The 20,612-nt window shown below is 36.9% G+C and overlaps 1 protein-coding gene across 9 annotated transcripts in view; it reads left to right on the top strand.

Annotated features, from left to right (window-relative positions):
- CACUL1 (CDK2 associated cullin domain 1) overlaps positions 1-20,612 on the top strand; it is a 77,714-nt gene that overhangs the window by 30,699 nt on the left and 26,403 nt on the right. For all 9 annotated transcript variants that reach the window (XM_060125604.1, XM_060125605.1, XM_060125603.1 and 6 more), the window contains exons 4-5: positions 14,313-14,408; positions 19,189-19,291. In XM_060125604.1, coding sequence (XP_059981587.1) covers positions 14,313-14,408; positions 19,189-19,291 — 199 coding nt within the window. The remainder of the gene's footprint in view (positions 1-14,312; positions 14,409-19,188; positions 19,292-20,612) is intronic.

Genomic DNA, 20,612 nt, shown 5'->3' with positions numbered 1-20,612 from the left:
CCAGGAGTTACATTTTAGGAAGATCGATACAAGATGGATTGGAGTAGGAAAGAATGAGATGTGATTACAGTAGACTAGATGAATTACAGGTCCACAGTCCCTTATCTGTAATTCAAAAATAGAAAAAAAGCTTTGAAAATGGATTTGTTTCCCTCTAAGTTTGGTGCCAAAACTCATTTGGAGTAAAATTTGATTTAAACTCATGTGAGGAAGGAACTTAGTTGGGAACATTCATGTATTTTCTCCCAGAAATATCAATGGATTGATATTCCCAATCTCTACTGGGTATTTTACATAGTATATGGTATATGTACCATAATACCTTCTAAATCTGAAATCCTCTGAATTATGGCACATCTGGCCCTAGGAATCTTGGATAAGAAATTGTGAACCTGTTGGCAATGAAAAGGGAGAAAGAGATGTCTGGGGCACATTGCAGAGATCAAAGAAACAGGATAGATAAGACAATAATTAAGTTGGAAGAGAGGTGGGATGAGAGGATTTAAAGATCATTTTGGTTTCAGTGGAATTGTTAGAAGTTGGTAGTGGGGACTTGAGAGAGGGAAGGAGAATGATAGTGGTTTTAGAATGTTTATTAGTTCAGCTAACATTTAGTGTCCACGTGCCAGGCATTGTGCTAGATGCAAAGGGTACAGTGATAAATAAGATGGATTTGTTCTTTGTACTGTTTAGGGGAAATGTGCGATGGTCATTTTAATATACTGAAATGCGATGAGTAGTAGGATAGAGAGATGAAATGAGTCACAAGTCTTGCTGATTTTCTCCCTTGTAAAATGTCTCAAATTTATGCCCTGCTACTTCCCTAGTTTAGGTCCTTAGTCGTACTTTCTTGAACAATAGAAAAAGATTTCTAGTTTGTATCTTGACCCTGCACCTTCCCTCAATCCATTTTGTTTATTTTTTAGACGTGTCATGTCATTCATTTTCCCAACCTTCTGCCTCCTTTTACCTAAAGAGCAAAGACCATACTCCTTCACAAGAATTTCAAGGCTCTTTACACCTGAACTCAGCAAGATAGTGTAACAGTATTTTGCTTTTAAAATTTAAATGTGGGAGAGGGTGTCTTTTTATCTTTGTGTATTTTCTTAGTTTCTTGTGCCACTATTTCTTTCCTCCCTTCCCTTTCTGCAGAGGGGGCATTCTAGTTGTCTGTTAGGGTTTTCCCAGTTTTTAACTTCGCTATTCCCGGTAGGCTTAACTAATCACTTTCTCTTCTTTGCTGCTGTTAGCACTTTATTTGTGTTGCTGCTAGAGTACTTAGTTTAGCACTTGGGATATATTTAGTTACCAGCAGGATATCACCTTTGCAACACAGGGAGCTTCTTCTTCTTTTTTTTTTTTTAAATAAATTTATGTATTTATTTATTTATTTATTTATTTATTTATTTATTTTTGGCTGCATTGGGTCTTTGTTGCTGCGCACGGGCTTTCTCTAGTTGCAGTGAGCAGGGGCTACTCATCGTTGCGGTGCACAGGTCTCACTGCGGTGGCTTCTCTTGTTGTGGAGCAGGGGCTCTAGGCACGCAGGCTTCAGTAGTTGTAGCATGCAGGCTCAGTAGTTGTGGCTTGTGGGCTCTAGAGCGCAGGCTCAGTAGTTGTGGCTCAGAGGCTTAGTTGCTCCGCGGCCTGTGGGATCTTCCTTGACCAGGGCTTGAACCCGTGTCTCATGCATTGGCAGGTGGATTCTTAACCACTGCGCCACCAGGGAAGCCCATAGGAGCTTCTTAAGGGCATGAATCCTGACTTACTTGTTTCTCTTGGCCTGTGTGGTATTGAACTAAGTTCTCATTAGGTAAATATGCTGTCTTAATGCTATTAATCAGATGTTTCCAGTCAGGAGTGTACTTCTCTATCCCATTGAAGTTAGACTTGGTCGAGTGCTTTGGCCTGTGGATTGTAAGAGAAAGAGAAGTGTGCTTGGTGAGGCGTTTACCCAAAGATCTGCGCCTTTAAGATCGGCAGTGCAATTTTCCATGTCTCCCTTTCTCTGCCAAGTGTTCTAGGTGGTAGAGGCTCCCTTAACCTGTGTCCCTGGGTGATTATAACATGAAGCAGACCCTCAAGATGGGCATGTAACGTGGGAGAAAGAAAACTTTGCTATATTTTTTTTTCTTTTTAAACACATTAAAAATTTTTGTTATTTTTTTATTGAGATACAATTCACATACCCTAACATTCACCTTTTTAAAGTGTACAACTCAGTGGTTTTTAGTATGGTCATGAAGTTGTGCAGCCATCATCACTAATTTCAGAACATTTTAGTCACCCCAGAAAGAAGCCAGCACTTACTAGCAGCCACTCACTAATCTCCCCTCCTGTCAGCCGCTGGCAGTAACTAATCTACTTTGTGGATTTGCCTATTCTGGACACTTGATAGAAATGGAATTCGTCAATATGTGACCTTTTGTATCTGGCTTAATTTACTTATTAGCATGTTTTCAAGGTTCATTCATGCTTATAGCATGATACTTCATTCTTCTTTCTGGCTGAAAAACATTCCATTGTTTGGTTATACCACATTTTGTTTATCTAAGCTCTGTTTTGTTAAGTCACTGAGATTTTGGGGGGGCGTTGACTGGTAAAATCAGTATTTGAATTGATAATACTTAGAAGATTCTGTTTTATCTCACTACCATTTGGATAATTGAACTTCATGGATATAACATCCTTTACTCTTAAAACTGTTTTAAATGACACTTAGACAATTTGATTATTTTTGTGTACATTTGAATCCGGAATCCACTAGAGCAGTTGGGAGGCATTTTCTCCCCACGTAATGTTGATAAATTTATTGTATATGTTAATATACTTCATCAAATTGAGACTATATTTTCACTTTGGCCAAATAAAAATATTCTGGTATTTTGATCTAGTAGCTTTATAGTCAGGAACCCACTAGCAAGTGTGTTTCTTCCAACAGTTTCTTTGTCAGTGGTTTGGAACTTAGACTGTACATTACCACCAAGAAACAGTGTTTAAACAGAGATTTTGGCTCCCAGGCCAGGACAATAACATTGAATTGTTAGGAACAGCACTGATAATACTAACCTGAGTGTAGGGTCCTGAGGAGGAGAGACCACAAAGACAGAAGCAGAAAAGGAAAGTGGTGCAGTTTTTATTCTCAAATAAGGCAGAATTTAGAATAGTTTAAATGAGTATTTGTCAGCTATTTTAAAGGAAGTTAACTAATTGCGTTTAAACCATTCATTTAAATGAATTTAGAGTAATTTTAATGTCTTTTAAGCTAAATATATCAAATATATCTTGGTTGAGTTAAATATAATTTAACTCTCAAACCAATTAATAATGGAAATTAATAGAAACTAAATCATAATCAGTCAACATGACTTAACTTTGCTTCAGTCTTCATAGACGCCAGATTACCTGTAAAAGCTTTATTGCCATACTGCCAACAAATGAAACCAAGTTTATCTTCCTGTTTAAAATGGGCCAAGGATTGCTTTGCTATTTGTGTTTTGTCCAGTGGGTGGCAGCATAATTCAACTAGTTGTATGCAGTCATTTGAAAGCTTGTATACCTTTTAAAGGCTGTAATTTCTATATCTGTTGAGCTACAAAGTGTGTTTAAAAAAATGTTTCATTCTCCCAAAATAATGCTGTTTACTCTTTGCTATAGTGAGGAAGATTTTTAGATAGAACATTGTTATCCTTTCTACATAGATTTCAAGTAAGGTAAATATCACTGCCAACTGGTAACTATCTCTTCACAGAAAGTCTTTCTTTTTTTTTAAAATAAATTTATTTATTTTATTTATTTATTTTTGGCTGCGTTGGGTTTTTGTTGCTGTCCGTGGGCTTTCTCTAGTTGTGGCGAGCGGGGTCTAATCTTCATTATGGTGCGCGGGCTTCTCATTGCCGTGGCTTCTCTTGTTGCAGAGCACGGGCTCTAGGTGTGTGGGCTTCAGTAGTTGTGTCACGCGGGCTCAGTAGTTGTGGCTCGCGCACTCTAGAGCGCAGGCTCAGTAGTTGTGGCGCATGGGCTTAGTCACTCCGCGGCATGTGGGATCTTCGCAGACCAGGGCACGCACCAGTGTCCCCTGCATTGGCAGGCGGATTCTTAACCGCTGTGCCACCAGGGAAGTCCCCAGAAAGTCCTTCTGAATAAGTATTTGGAGATCTATTTTTAAGTCCAAACTAGAACTTAAGCGAAGTTGTTCGTAGAGAATTTGCCAGTGAGACGCCTTAACCCTCTATCAGTCTACAGGCTTCCATTCAGATCATAATTCTAATAAGTTTACTACCATCCTTTGAAGGCAGGGTCTGTGTTTTCTTTTCATGTGTCCTTATAGAACTCAACATAATGCCAGGCCCCAAAGAGATCCAGTAAAAGTACTTACTAGTTGACAAAAATAAAAACCATATGCTTGCCTTACAGCTGAGATTATTAAAACCACCTACTTATTCCAGTTAAAACAGCATCCTTAACTCAGGAAATGGAATTTATGATGAGCAGGAGAGTCAAATCACTTAAATAATGAATAATTATTTGCAGTTATTATCAGAGTGTAGAGTACATTTAGGAGTTGTATTCTTTTTAAAACAAACTTTTTGTTTTGAGACAGAGTTATGTACTTGAATTGGAAGTTTTGCTCAGTGGTAAAAGAGATGAGGCATATAGGAGATTGAGAAGTCCTCCTATTTCATCTGACTTTGGATATTTTCTCTTATGAAGTAATCTTGAACCTTTTGTAACTGTTCTTTGTTACCTAGCTAGTCAGTTAAAAAGCTGAGATTAGAACCTAGGTTTATCTCATTGTTATGTGGGTAAGCTAAAGGAATCCAGGATCACAGAAGCTTGGCTTTAATTTTGTTTAGTGTTCAAGTCCAAATAGTATTTGGAAAAGGAGGAAAGTCTTACCTTAGAAATAAGCGGGGAAGAAATTTCCGTATAATTGTAATAGTAATGATAGTAACAGTTAACTTTGAAAGTTAAGAGACCTAAGAGAGCCTTGACCTTTTTTATTGTTGCTTTTAATTAGAAAATCATCCATACAACTTATATTAGGAGCATCAGAGATGTGCATTATAGTTCTTACTAGCTCCCGAGATTCATTTACCTTCTACGTAACCTACGCTTTTTGGATACTTTACTATGGAAACAATATCTACACAGCAGGAATGGGAATGGATGAGAATATAATGCCAGATGTATGTATTTGTCTATTTGGAAAGAAATTCCAGTTTTATGTAGCATCTCTGTCAGCCTTAGGTGTAATTAGTGTTGCTTCTGGAGCCTTGATAAATCTGTCTGTTGGCAGAGTGGTATTGCTCTGGAAAGTCATGGAATAAGTTGGTTAGACTAAAAGTATATTACACGCTATTCATTTTTGCTAAAGTTAGTCATGTAGAGGCAAATTTTTTTAAAAAAGTAATTTCCAGTTTCATTCAGAAAATAATATTAAGGGAGCATTCAGATCCATTTGTATCGTATCCATAATGCCGAAGTCATCCTTGGTAATATAGGAATAAATGTTAAAATGTTAAAAGATTATGAAGGAACTATTTGAAAACTTTTAGCATTTCTGTTTGACTTAAAAAAAAACCTTTTCATTTGTCTGCTGTAATTCCCCATCTTTTTATGCACGTTTCCCACCTCTTCTACTGGGTCATAACATACATTAATCATAGTTATTTTAAAGTCTCTGTATGATAGTTCCAACTTGTGGGCATCTCTGTGTCTGGGCCTGTTGACTGTTTAACTCTTGACAGTGGGTGTGTTTTCTTACTTTTTTGGTGTTTCTAATTGAATGCTAGACATTGTATAAAAGCATCAGTAGAGACTGACATAAATAATATTTATGCTTAGTAATGGGCCTGCCACTCTTCTGTTGGGCTGTTGGTGTGAGGAGTTGAATCAGTTGTATTAGTAGTTGACTTGGGTTTGCGTTTTATCATTTCAATAACCAGTAAGGCCTCAGATTCTCTAGCAGTGGACAGTGACTGCTCTGGTCCTAGTGTGAATCAGGAGGGGGTTTTCAGTGCTCCTGCTCTATCCTCAGCCCTTATGGCGGGGGCCTTTCTTTGCACTGTTGCCCTCTCCCAGCAGTGAGTGGATGGCTGTTGCTTATTACTTGGTGCAAGGCTTCGGGGGTGGGGTGCAGGGTTTTTGGTTTGGGTTTTTTCCCTGGTTCTCTTACTCCTGCCTCAGTCATAGGTAGTCCCCATGCACCTGAACCCTCGGAAGTGGGGCTTTCTCAGTGTTCTCATCTCCCTCTTCCTCACCCCATTTGCAGATAGCCTTTTCCTTCTCAGTTCAAGGTCTAGAACTGGGGTTGGTAAACTTTTGCTGCCAAGGGCCAGATAGTAGTTATCCTCACGGGCCTTGTGGTCTCTATTGCAGCATCTTTAACTCTGCTGTTGCAGCATGAAAGCAGTGGTGGACAATTCATACATGAATGGACGTGACTGTGTTCCAGTCAGACTTTATTTATAAAAACAGGTGGTGGGCCAGATTTGGCCTGCAGGCTCTGGTTTGTTGACCCCTGGTCTAGAGCTCCGGAGGGTTTCTTGCTTTCTCCCTGCCCCTTGCACCTCTTGTCCCCTATACCCTGTGGCAACCAAATTTCGCCTTGCATCCACGGGGGGCTTTAGGAGTGAGCAAGTTTCCTGCACTTCCCTCAGCAGCAAGATGCTTCTGTTTTGTAGTAATGCAGAAACCTGGGCATGAGTGGATTTTCTGCCCCCTCCTCAGTGATTGGTGACCTTTGCCTGTGACAGGAGGGCTGGAGGATTCCCTGTCCATCCCCCCACAGTAGACAGTTTTTGCCTCAGGTAAAAGAAGGGTCACCAGGGTTCAGGTGGATCTCCTACCCCTTCCCTTCAACAAATGGCTTTTGCTTTGTAGGTGAGTAGGGTCCGGCACATAGGCAGTTTTCATTCATGTCTTCCATAGGCAGCTAATCAGCAGCTGTTTACCCGTGATGGGCCCGCAGTGTGCGTGGGTTTCCTTAGGGACTCCTGCCCCACCCTCAAACATTGACAGGCCTAGCACATCTGTGCCATAGAAGGTGGCTCTCTGATCTCTTTCACTGCCCTCAATTATTCATCTCAAAGGCCCAGTGGAAACCCATGGAAAAGAGCTGGGGTGTAGGTATGGACCGCCCTTGTGTTGAGGCTCCCAGGGATTCTATACTGCTAGTTCACACTTGGCCTTTAATGGTTGATTTCAGCTTCGGTTGTTCTTGTACCAGCTTTTGTGGCTGCCATCACCAGAGAGAAACAGTTCACGTGTTCCTTCTTTCCTTAGAAGAGCTTGTAACGCTTTGGAATTCAGTTCACCTGGTTGGACATGGCAGTTGTAAAATGTAGTGACCTCAGGTCTCTGATGAGCTCAGAAAATTGATGATGTAGGTTAACTAGCTTTTTCTTACCATCAGGGCAGGACTGATGTTCTCTGGTGGCTTTCTGCATTCTAAGTGGAGTTAGAACTTCACCATTGCACTTTAATAACTTCATAATCACTGAAGTTGATAATAATCAAGAAGCTGTTAAATTAAAAAGAACAATTCACCTATAGTCTTAACACTAATATTAAAATGTTAGTGTATCATATTTTCATTGATTTCAGTATAGTTTGCAGCTGCAGTGTCACTGTTGTCATGCAATAAATGCCTTGTGTAGGGTGGGTAATTACTGCTCTGCTCTTTCTTGGATCCTCTAGACTTCCTTCCCATAGAGCACCTCTCTTTCCTTTGAAGTGGTCTAAGGTACAGGCTTCTAAATGCTTAACAGCTGCTGGGCCAGCTGTTTAAAGAATCCCCTGAAGTTCTCTTTAAAAATATACACTTCTGGAAAGTTTCTGAGTCTGGACTTGTGGCAAAGGAATCTGCATCATTAACAAGCCCTTCAGGTGACTTGGAGAGCAGCATTCTTTGAAATTCACTGGCCTAGGCAAATGTACCATAGTTCCCGAAACTGGTCTCTCTCAAGCAACTAGTGGTGTCATTTTTTGTTTAAATGTAAGATTGTATTGTTGCTGAAGACACGCAACACATTTGCACCACTGAAGTGCTAATCTGGAGTAGAAGTACCATGCAAACCTGGATAATGCAGACAGCAGAGCTTGGTTTTAAGTACCTAATGAAGAGGGACTGATGAAGTAGACAATGGTGGGGCCAGACAGTCATTACAATCACGTTGTTGAAATACATTTGGTCTGTGAGGTGTCAATGATATATATAGCTGAGTGATAATAGCAGATTACAAAATAATTCCATATTTGTTATAAAACATACACACAGAAGAACAGAAGAAAATGCTGATGGTAGTTATCTACCATTCTTGGTAGTGGTTGTTTTCCTATAATTGCATTTTTAATTTTAAAAATTTCAGTGAACATGTGTTACTTCCACAAAGATATATGTTAGTGGCCTTGTTATGTTTATTAGATCCCTCCTTCCCATCTTTTCTTCCTCCTTATTTCATTATAACATATGAAAGTCATTTCTTTATTTAAAGACAACTACAACGTTTTTGTGAACATAAAAGCAAATATTCTTAAGTTTTTTTCATGTTTCATTTTGGTGGGATGGGGATAGGGCGTAGATACAAGAGGAGGGATATAATTATGAAACTGTGGAACTTATTTCTGTTTTACATCTGCAGTGTCCAGTTTGGTTACCATTTAGTCACATGTAACTTTAAAATTAAAGTGACATAAAAGTTCACTTTCTTAGTTTGTTTTATTAAATACATTTCAAGTGCTCAGTAGTCACACATGACTAGCGGCTGCCATATTGGACAGTGCAGGTATAGGACATTTCCATCATCACAGGAAGTTCTGTTGGGCAGTACTGACCTAGACCATAGTATATTTGTCTGTTGGCTAGTAAAATTATTTAAACAAGTCATGCTGTTCTAAAAATTAATATATGTCTAATTAGAGTAACTGACCAAGCTTCCTTATCTAGCTTTCAAAATTAAAAATAATTAAGGAATATACTTAGTAAGCAAATATATATATGTGTGTGTATGTATATATATTTTTTAAGGGATATTTAGCAGATTGGTTCTATAAAACTCTTAAGTACCAAAATTATTTTGTTTTTATATGATGATACATGATTATCATCTAATTCTACTTCTTTTAAACTTAATTTTTCTTTAAAATTACTCTCTACAAAATAGCATCTGTATGAAGTAATTCATTGCAACATCTTGTGGTAATAAAAGATTAGCAACAAGCTATCAAATGGGGGACTGGTTAAATAAATAGTACATTCAAACATTGTACTTAAAAGAATAGATTTCTTTCAAAAGTGGTTTGAGGACCTCTAAGGGTCCCTGAAGTCTTTTCAGGGGGTCTGTTTTTCTAATACTACTAAGCTCTTATTTTCCCTTTTCACTGTGTGGCTGTTGGGTCTGGGGGTAAAACTGCTTGGTGCCTTAGCATTTTCACCTCTACAGACTCACAGCAGAAAACAAAAGCATTGCACTTAAGAATGTCCTAGATGAAGCAATGAAAAATATGAATTTTATTGAATTGTGACTTTGCCTGTACTTAGAAAAATATTCTTTGTGAAGAAATGGGAAGCTGTATACTAAAGTAACAGTGATTGTTTTGAAAAATAGCACTTCTGTGGTTATATGAGTTTTGAGCTAAGCTAGCTATTAAGCTAGTGTTTTCCCCTATAAAACACTCCTTTTATTTGAAAGAATGACTGACAAACTATGGTTATTTAGACTGGCGTTTAATAAACATTTTCTGAAAAATGAAAGAAGTGTGTCACTTCAAGGAAAACAACTGACGGTATTTGTTGCCAGTGAGAAAATTTGAGCTTTGAAGTGAAAATTAGAATTTTGGAAAACCTGTATCTACAATGATGATCTTGATAGCATCCCAGTACTTAAAAAGACTTTTCTGATGAGATAGATGATGATAACTTTTTTTGATGTTGTATAGTGAAATGTGTCAACATTTAGATGTACATAACTCAGTGAGTCAGTATTTTTCAAATGACAGGTTTGTAATGCTATAAAATGTATCTGTAAAAGACCCATTCAAAATAGAAGATAGAACAATGGGTTTTAATGTAATAGAGTATCAAGAATTCATTGATAGTTTCAGATTCATATCCCAACTAACCTTTACGAAACTACCACTTGTCAAGTTTCAGAGAAAAATATCTACAATTATTTGAAAAGGCTATTAAAATATGCCTTCCTTTTCTGACTACATATCTGTGTGAAGGTAGATTTTCTTCATTTACTTTAGCCAAAACATCACATCACAACTGATTCAGTACAGAAGCAGATATGAGAATCCAGCTGTCTTCTATTAAGCCACTCTCAAGAGACTTACAAAACTGTAAAAACAATACCACTCTTCTTACTAATTTTTTTGGGGGAAAATATAGTTATTTACATATAACTTAGTTTATAATATAAAATATTTAACTGTATTTTAACATTAAAATTGTTAAAATGTGATGAGCTTATTGTCATTTTAGAATATATTAATACATAGTCTTAAAACCCAGTTTTAGTTTCTAATATGGTAAATACTAATAGATACAACCTACATTATAAATAAAAGCTTTTTGGAATTTCCAGTTATTTTTAAGAGTATAAAGGGTTCCTGATATCAAAATGTTTGAGAAACACTAGAATAAAACAGTCTCCAAGCTACATTGTTAGGAAGAGTGCAGATCAGTATGATTGTAAGTTAGCATTTGTGTGAAAAAGGATATAAATGGGATTCTTATTTTTTTGTATATATGTAAAATTCTTCTGGAAGGTTATAAAGGAATTAAGTGTTGGTTTGTTCAATGCGGAAGGAATGAAAGGTAAATTCTTTACTCTAAACCCTTTTGAACTAATTTGAATTTTAAACCAGATGAATGAATTACTGATTTAAAAAAGAAGAAGAAGAAATTAAAACATTCCTACCAGCTATATTACAAATTTCAGGGAATCTAAGTCTGTTATGAGAAGTTGGAGCATGTTTGGAGTAATGGTTATTTTTCTGGCCAATTGCTTTTTCTTATTTTATTTGAGAAGAAAATGAAGCTTGCTTATTTTAGGGGTAAAAAATTTCATTTAATGTCCAATCCAAATACATTCATGGTAAAATTATGTAAATCAAATAGGTAGCAATTTCCACAATGGGACCCAAAGTATACTGAACTTAAGTTTTAAGGAGGAACAATTCGATTGGTTTTGTTACTAACAGGTATTTCTAGGTTTCTAGTAAAGAGCATGGATTTATTTTAGAAGACTATTATAATTTGTAGTCTGTCATTTAAGAGGTTTTGAATAAGTGCTGCATGTAATGTGGAAGTAAAAAAGCTAAGTAAACGTTCTGACATTTGATTCAGTACAAAAGGTACTTTTTAATACTCATAACCTTTGTGGCTTTGGGAAGTCTTGAAAAGAATAACTAAGGAATTCAATTTTATTTATTCTGTCTGCTATGAAGTGTGGCTTTTGATCAATGTTCATACTTTTAACTTTTAGATAGATAAAGTATCCTTTTATGAAAAAGGAAAATTATTTTAATGCAAAAACTCTTCAGATTTTCTTTTTTCATATCATACTTCTAAAATTTATTTCTTTGAACATTGAAATATCATTTCCAGAGTTCTTCGAAGCAGTTTAGAGAAAGATATTACATGTGATTCTGTTCATTATAGTGAAAAGTTTGCCCATAATGTGGAACTGTTTTCCCCAATTTTTTTAGTTAACAAAGAATGCCTTTAATAATGTTAATAGGTTTTTCTGAAGTATTAAACAAATAGGTAGTTAATTCATAAAGGAGTTTACTCTTGCTACTTGCATGTGCATGTGTAATAGTTGACATTTTTCTAAGCACACATTATTTTCTTTGATTCTCAGCACATCTTGGAAATAGCACAATTAGTGTTTTTCTTATTTTTTATATGTATGGAAATTGAAATTCAGAGGGCTAAATGAATTGTCATATAACCTTGTTAAATGATAAAATAGCAATTCAGATTTAAGCAAGGCTAGATTAGATTTAAACAACTTTAGATTTAAGCAAGACTGTCCTAAGTACAAAAAAAAGCACTTATCTATACCTACTATGCTCGGGTTCTGTGGTCTGCACTAGAGATGTAAAGATAAGACACAAATCTTGCCCTCTAGGGGCTGAAAGTTTAGTGACAGAGACTACCCAGTGGAGAAGTGAGTAAGTGTGGTGGTGCCCTGTTGAAGGGCCGTATATCTCAGTTTTGAAGAAGTGAAACAGATCTTGAAGGATGAGTAGGAGAAGTTAGCCAGGGTGAGTATGGTCGAGGGTGGTGATAAAAGGCGTCAGGTAGAAGATACAGTGAAGGAGGCCTAAGCAGCATACGGACATTGTTTGGGAACTGTTAGTAGTTCCATGTGATGACTGTGCTGGGCTACACGGGAGAATGAGCAGGATGTGAAAGCAGAGAGGTAGATAGTGGCCTAAACTGGAAGTCTGAACTTTCTTCTAAAAGTTTCAGGGTGCTAAAAATTGATTATAAATAGTTGGAAGGACTGAGTTTGAACAAGGTTAGAGTCTTAATTCTTGGGCTTATTAGCTGTGGGACTGTAATCAGTTGACCAAATATTTCTGAGCCCCAGTTGCCTCAGATGTTAAATGGAAATAATGTTCAATTTATTGCAGTAGGAGGGCTAAGAAAAATAAATGTTTTAAAAAAAAAAGCATCAAGTGTGCACCAAACCTGTATGTAAGAACTCAGTAATGAAAGATGAATTAAAAGTAAGGACAGCCTCACTGTACATATCTAAGCTTCTAAGTAGAACTGAAAAAAATGAATTAAATTTTATTTCAAAATATTATTGGACTATTTGGACATTTCTAAAACAGCTTAGCTGAAATGGTTTTATAATTTCAATGTTTAAATTTAATATTTAGGAGTCTTTCAACGTGGTGTTTCTTTATATACTTGTGTGAAAGCCAGACTTTGTGTATATGATGTGGTTGTCAGATGATGAGGCTGTCATGAGATAGCCCTTGTGTAGAATCAGTTTTGTTTGTGTGATGTTTTGTGCCATGCCCATTCCCCCAACTCCCTGGCCCAGGAATGAATTCATAGCTGGAAGACCTGGATCTGTCATTCTAATTTTAGGCAAATCCTTGCCCATTTGTGTGTTTCTTCAACATTAAAATGGTACTTAATTAATTTAGCTTTAGGGAATAAAATGAAATAGTACATGGATACGTTTTTGTAAAACACAGTATCTTAGTCTGCTTGGGCTGCCATAACAAAATACTACAGACTGAGTGGTTTAAACAACGGATATTTATTTCTCACCATTCTGGAGGCTGGGAAGTCCAAGATTAAGGTGTCAGCTGATTTGGTTCCTGATGAGAGCTCTCTTCCTGGCTTGTAGACAGCCATCCTGTTGCAGTGTGTTCACATGGCCTTTCCTCTGAGTGTGCTTTGGGGGAGGGGAGGGAGAGGAAGGGGAAAAGAATGAGCCCCTTGGTGTCTTTTCTCATAAGGACACTAATCCTGTAGGATAAGGGCTCTACTCTTATGACCTCATTTAGCCTTAATTACTTCCTTACTCTAAATAGAGCTGCACTGGTTAGGGTTTTAACATAGGGATTTGTGTGTGGGGACACACACACTCACATTCATTCCACAACGTGCAGTTAAATTGGAAGTGTTCTCTTTTGATGGCTTTATGACATGGTATTTGGTAACAATGAGTTAAATGCCAGTCATGTATTATATTTATTTTAACTGCTCTCCAGAGCTGCAGATGTATATGGACCATTTGAGTCCTGCTTTCTAGCCAATAGGTTTATAATTGGCTAGCTACAGGAGTGGTACAACCAAGTTAGTATCAACTTAGAATATTACTGTGCCTAAGGTAATTCTAACATGTCAACAGCCATTCTCATAGTATATTAAGCCTATATCACTTCCTTGAATTCCCCCCCCATTGCAAGCCCAAATATAGTTTGATTCCCATAGTAAATGTCTATAGTTTAGTGGTGATTTAAAAAATCATATCATTTATCTTAAGTGTAAATTCACCCTTTTACTTGTTAACAGAGCAAAGCCTTTTAACTGACATGGGAAGCTTACACACATTTTAAAGGCAGCTAAATCAAACCTCAGTTTTGCATAGCAGATATTGGAATAGAGATAGAAATCTTAACTAAACTTCAGGATACAAGCCTCCTCTTTTTCTTTATTGTGAATTTCAGTGTGAACTTTGATTGAGTTCTAAGTCTGTTTGCATTTTAGATTGTGCCGGAAGATCTTTACACCTGGTTTCCTGGAATGATCACATTTATGTTCTTTTTCACAGGCCAGCCCTCCAGATCTCTATATTGAAAGATTTAATATAGCTCTTGGACAGTATATGGGAGCATTGCAGAGCATTGTGCCTCTTTTCATATATATGGTAAGTTAGAGCTGTTTCCCCTTTGCAAATACCTCTGTTTATTGGTCTAAGTGCAGATAGATGCAGAAAGTTAAGCATATTCTATTTTTCTTTTACTATGTATTATGTTAGAAATGGAAATTAATCTATTTCAGCAATGTTCATAGTGTTGGCACAGAAGACTTATTTAGCCTTTCACTGTTTAAAAATTTCATAAATACCATTGCTGAAACAGACGGTTAGGCATTAATAATCAGCAGTCACCCAATTAACATTTTGTTTCTGCCATATGGAAGATACTGTGCTTGGAAAATAAAGATATATCAGAAAGATTTCTTACCTTCAGAAAATAGAGAGTTAAGACATGTATCTACAAACATGATGTATAATAAATGCCAAGGAAGTAACTCCATAAAAAGTAGAACAGTAAAGTTTGCTTTCATTCTGTTAATCTCTTTCACTTGGAAAATTATGCCATGAGTACGTCTTGTAGTCTGTTGACTTTGTTGAAGTGTCCCCGCCCTCTCCCCCACCCCCCCACCCCCGCCTTTTAAATATATAAGCTATAGGATCTTAATGTTAGTGTTCCTGTTGAACAGGAAGAGCCCTTAGAAACCATTGTCCCACTTTCTCTTTGTTGATTAGATTAGGGAATGGTTGTTTAGGTTGATCCTACAACCTAAACCTAGAGAATGGGTTGTAGCCTAGAGATAAACTATGTGTGTAATACCAATCTTCAAAATGATTTATTCTCCATAAGATATGCTTTACTGAAAAAAGCAGAACATTGGGAGGAATTTGTGTCATCAGTGGGAGACTACTATTTAAATAATTTATGGAGGATATTTACCGTAGAAAAATACGCAGTTAAAAATAATGACATGTCAAAAACCCTGCAGAAAGTAGGCATAGAGGGAACTTTCCTCAACATAATAAAGGCCATATATGACAAACCCACAGCCAACATCGTCCTCAATGGTGAAAAACTGAAAGCATTTCCACTAAGATCGGGAACAAGACAAGGTTGCCCACTCTCACCACTCTTATTCAACATAGTTTTGGAAGTTTTAGCCACAGCAATCAGAGAAGAAAAGGAAATAAAAGGAATCCAAATCGGAAAAGAAGAAGTAAAGCTGTCACTGTTTGCAGATGACATGATACTATACATAGAGAACCCTAAAGATGCTACCAGAAAACTACTAGAGCTAATCAATGAATCTGGTAAAGTAGCAGGATACAAAATTAATGCACAGAAATCTCTGGCATTCCTATACACTAATGATGAAAAATCTGAAAGTGAAATCAAGAAAACACTCCCATTTACCATTGCAACAAAAACAATAAAATATCTAGGAATAAACCTACCTAAGGAGACAAAAGACCTGTATGCAGAAAATTATAAGACACTGATGAAAGAAATTAAAGATGATACAAATAGATGGAGAGATATACCATGTTCTTGGATTGGAAGAATCAACATTGTGAAAATGACTCTACTACCCAAAGCAATCTACAGATTCAATGCAATCCCTATCAAACTACCACTGGCGTTTTTCACAGAACTAGAACAAAAAAATTCACAATTTGTATGGAAACACAAAAGACCCCGAATAGCCAAAGCAATCTTGAGAATGAAAAACGGAGCTGGAGGAATCAGGCTCCCTGACTTCAGACTATACTACAAAGCTACAGTAATCAAGACAGTATGGTACTGGCACAGAAAGAGAAAGATCAGTGGAACAGGATAGAAAGCCCAGAGATAAACCCACGCACATATGATCACCTTATCTTTGATAAAGGAGGCAGGAATGTACAGTGGAGAAAGGACAGCCTCTTCAATAAGTGCTGCTGGGAAAACTGGACAGGTACATGTAAAAGTATGAGATTAGATCACTCCCTAACACCATACACAAAAATAGGCTCAAAATGGATTAAAGAACTAAATGTGAGGCCAGAAACTATCAAACTCTTGGAGGAAAACATAGGCAGAACACTATGTGACATAAATCACAGCAAGATCCTTTTTGACCCACCTCCTAGAGAAATGGAAATAAAAACAAAAATAAACAAATGGGACCTAATGAAACTTCAAAGCTTTTGCACAGCAAAGGAAACCATAAACAAGACCAAAAGACAACCCTCAGAATGGGAGAAAATATTTGCAAATGAAGCAACTGACAAAGGATTAATCTCCAAAATTTATAAGCAGCTCATGCAGCTCAATAACAAAAAAACAAACAACCCAATCCAAAAATGGGCAGAAGACCTAAATAGACATTTCTCCAAAGAAGATATACAGACTGCTAACAAACACATGAAAGAATGCTCAACATCATTAATCATTAGAGAAATGCAAATCAAAACTACAATGAGATATCATCTCACACCAGTCAGAATGGCCATCCTCAAAAAATCTAGAAACAATAAATGCTGGAGAGGGTGTGGAGAAAAGGGAACACTCTTGCACTGCTGGTGGGAATGTGAATTGGTACAGCCACTATGGAGGTTCCTTAAAAAACTACAAATAGAACTACCATATGACCCAGCAATCCCACTACTGGGCATATACCCTGGGAAAACCATAATTCAAAAAGAGTCATGTACCAAAATGTTCATTGCAGCTCTATTTACAATAGCCCGGAGATGGAAACAACCTAAGTGTCCATCATCGGATGAATGGATAAAGAAGATGTGGCACATATATACAATGGAGTATTATTCAGCCATAAAAAGAAATGAAATTGAGCTATTTGTAATGAGATGGATAGACCTAGAGTCTGTCATACAGAGTGAAGTAAGTAAGAAAGAGAAAGACAAATACCGTATGCTAACACACATATATATAGAATTTAAGAGAGAAAAAAAAATGTCATGAAGAACCTAGGAGTAAGACAGGAATAAAGACACAGACCTACTGGAGAATGGACTTGAGGATATGGGGAGGGGCAAGGGTGAGCTGTGACAAAGTGAGAGAGTGGCATGGACATATATACACTACCAAATGTAAAATAGATAGCTAGTGGGAAGCAGCCGCATAGCACAGGGAGATCAGCTCGGTGCTTTGTGATCACCTAGAGGGGTGGGATAGGGAGGATGGGAGGGAGGGAGACGCAAGAGGGAAGAGATATGGGAACATATGTATATGTATAACTGATTCACTTTGTTATAAAGCAGAAACTAACACACCATTAAATAAATAAATAAATAAATCCACTCATGCTGCAAAAAAATAATAATGACATGTCTGTATGTTATTTTAGAGAGAATCTTTTCAACATACAATGTTAGGTGAAAAAGCAAGATGTAAAACAGTGTGTGTTATAGTTCATTAGCAAGTGTTTTCTTCTTCATTTTAGAGGAGAAAAAAGCATATCCAAAAAAATGTAAGAATATTTTAGAAAGAATATACAAAAGTTTTCGCAGTGCAGGATGGGGCCTTTGGGAATGCGACAGAAGGTCTGCTTGGGAGACTCCTTTTTATTGCATACCCTTTTGCGTGGTTTTATTTTGTAATTATGTGCATGTTTTATATATATATATATATTTGGCTGCATTGGGTCTTCATTGCTGCACGTGGGATTTCTCTAGTTGCGGCGAGAGGGGGCTACTCTTCATTGTGGTGCGTGGGCTTCTCATTGCAGTGGCTTCTCTTGTTGTGGAGCACGTGCTGTAGGCACGTGGGCTTCAGTATTTGCAGCACGTGGGCTCAGTAGTTGCAGCACATGGGCTCTAGGGCACGGGCTCAGTAGTTGTGATTCATGGGCTTAGTTGCTCTACGGCATGTGGGATCTTCCCAGACCACGAAATGAACCTGTGTCCCCTGCATTGGCAGGCAGATTCTTAACCACTGCACCACCAGGGAAGTCCCTTATGATTTTTTTCGAGAGAAAAAAACATGTTAAGAATTGAGAGAATCAGTGAGCCAACTTATTGACATTCATTCCTCTTTGTATTTTCCACTCCTGTGCATTGAGTTAATATTTAAACATGAACAAATTCAATCTTTTTTACTTGCCAATCATTCTAATTAGGATACTTTTGGCTGCAAGAAACAGAAAACCTGATTCAAAGTGATTTGTAAATGAGAAAGGTATTATCTCTTGTAATAAAACTCCAGAAATACGGCAGTTTCTGGGTTGGTTGAATCTGTGGTTCAACAGTGTTACCAAAGTCTCAGCTTGTTTTTTGTCTCTTTGCTTTACACATCTGTTTCATCTTGTTCTCCTCATGGTTGTAAGATGATTTTTACTCAAGCCTAGGTTTCCCTTAGTCTGATTGGGTTACCTTGGATCACTTGTCTACCTTTGAACCAAAGACCATCCATCCCTAAGGAATGCCATAAGCTGAATGACTTAGACTAATCATTAAAGTGAAATGTAGGGGAGTCAACCAGTGCATGCCCACTGCATGCTTTCAGCCTAGATCATTGATAAATAGGGTACCTTTCACTAGTTTTTCCTGCTGTTGCCTTTAGCTGATGATGTAGTCATTTAAAAGGGCATATTAAGTGCCTGTCATACAATATGGTCCATTGAATCCCTGTCTAGTTAATGTTGAGTATCTTCCCATGTTCTTTTGTATGATTTATAGCATTTTATCTTTATGTGCTTTTAACCCCATGCTAGGAAGACTATAACTAATAGTGGCAGGGCTTTTGTTTTCTGATGTTGGGTTTTTATGTTTTAATTGATGCCTTTATGAATTGTTTCCTAAAATAATTTATTTTTTAGTGCTTCAGTTCATTAGACTAATCATTTCTCTCTAATTGATGCACTGAAAAATAACTTATTTTCTTTTTCAGAATAAGTTTTACATCGAAACCAAGCTTAACAGAGACTTAAAAGATGACCTTATAAAGCTGTTTACGGAACATGTTGCAGAAAAGCACATTTACAGCCTAATGCGTAAGTAATTAATCTTACGGGGATGACATAACAGTAGCAGTGTTTTGGGGTTTTTTTTTTGAATCAAAGAGCATTGGCATCTAAACCCCAATGTTGATGTCTTCTGAATCTTGTAGTGATCATAAAGCCCAATTCTATACAGAGAGACACTGAGGAATTGAAAATGTGACATGAAGATCACCCAGTGAGCTGGGAGCAGCCAGGTCATTGGACAGTGCCTTCATATCTGGCATGATACTTGCTGCCTTTTTTTTTCTCTGACATTGGAGGAAATATTAAGGAGTTCACCCGTAACTTTGTTACTGGTAATTCTAGAAGGAGTGTAATGTTAATATCTTTGAAATGGTAGCACAGTATCCTCTCAGTTTACTTATTTGTACTAAAAAAAAAGGTAGATGACAATTAAGCTTGTGAGAAAGTAAATCCTAAGTTAAATAAAGCATATGAGAATTAAACATATGTAAAGTACCTAGCACCTGTTACATGCTCAGTAAGTATTTTCTTCCCTCTCTCAAGCTACTTCTCCCTCAAATTCCCATTTTCTTTTCCTTAAAAGGGGAGTTCAACTGGAAAATTTTACTTTTAAAGACTTTTCCTACAATGAATTTTAAGTGGAGAGGATTTTAGTGAAATGTTATACCTTCTTAACCTTACCTTTTGTTACTGAATGTGATTATTTTTCAGTTAATTCATCCCAAATTAATTTATGTACATTTTACGTATAACTTAACCTGTGAATTTATCATTTCCTTATAGCTATCAAATTTGACATAGGTGGTTATAGTTATGTAGAAGTTGTTTGCAAATGTATATATTTGACCACATAATGAATGTGTGATTGAACATAAAGAGTTAGTGGAAACAACACTTACTGAAAACCAAACGATCGGTCAAAAAGGAGGAGGAAGATGGATTAATAGAGATAGATAGGGTTTGGGGTACATGTTGAAATTAGAGAGAACCTTGAGTAGAATAGCCTCTAAAAACCTAAAATTTAGAATTTCAATTTTTAAACATGACATTTTAAAATATGATTTTTCTGCAATGCCTAGCATTGCAAATGTAATTCACGTTGCATGTTTGAAACTACAGAAATCATTGTTGGCCAAGTGAGATGGTGTTTCCAGTTTTTAAAAGGTGGGGATAGAAGAAAACAACTTATATAATTTTACAAGCTGGCTTAGATGAAAATTATGCCAAGTTTCATGGGTATTTGGTTAGTAAATTACAGGTCTTTGAGAGATGAATTAAAAATGAGCCGTTTTGAGTCAGTAGTATCTGTCATATTCATTAAATGATGGAGTTCGTTTATATATGTTTT

This window comes from Lagenorhynchus albirostris, chromosome 16 (assembly GCF_949774975.1).
Source record: "Lagenorhynchus albirostris chromosome 16, mLagAlb1.1, whole genome shotgun sequence".
NCBI lineage: Eukaryota > Metazoa > Chordata > Mammalia > Artiodactyla > Delphinidae > Lagenorhynchus > Lagenorhynchus albirostris.
This window is presented reverse-complemented; position numbering and strand designations above follow the sequence as displayed.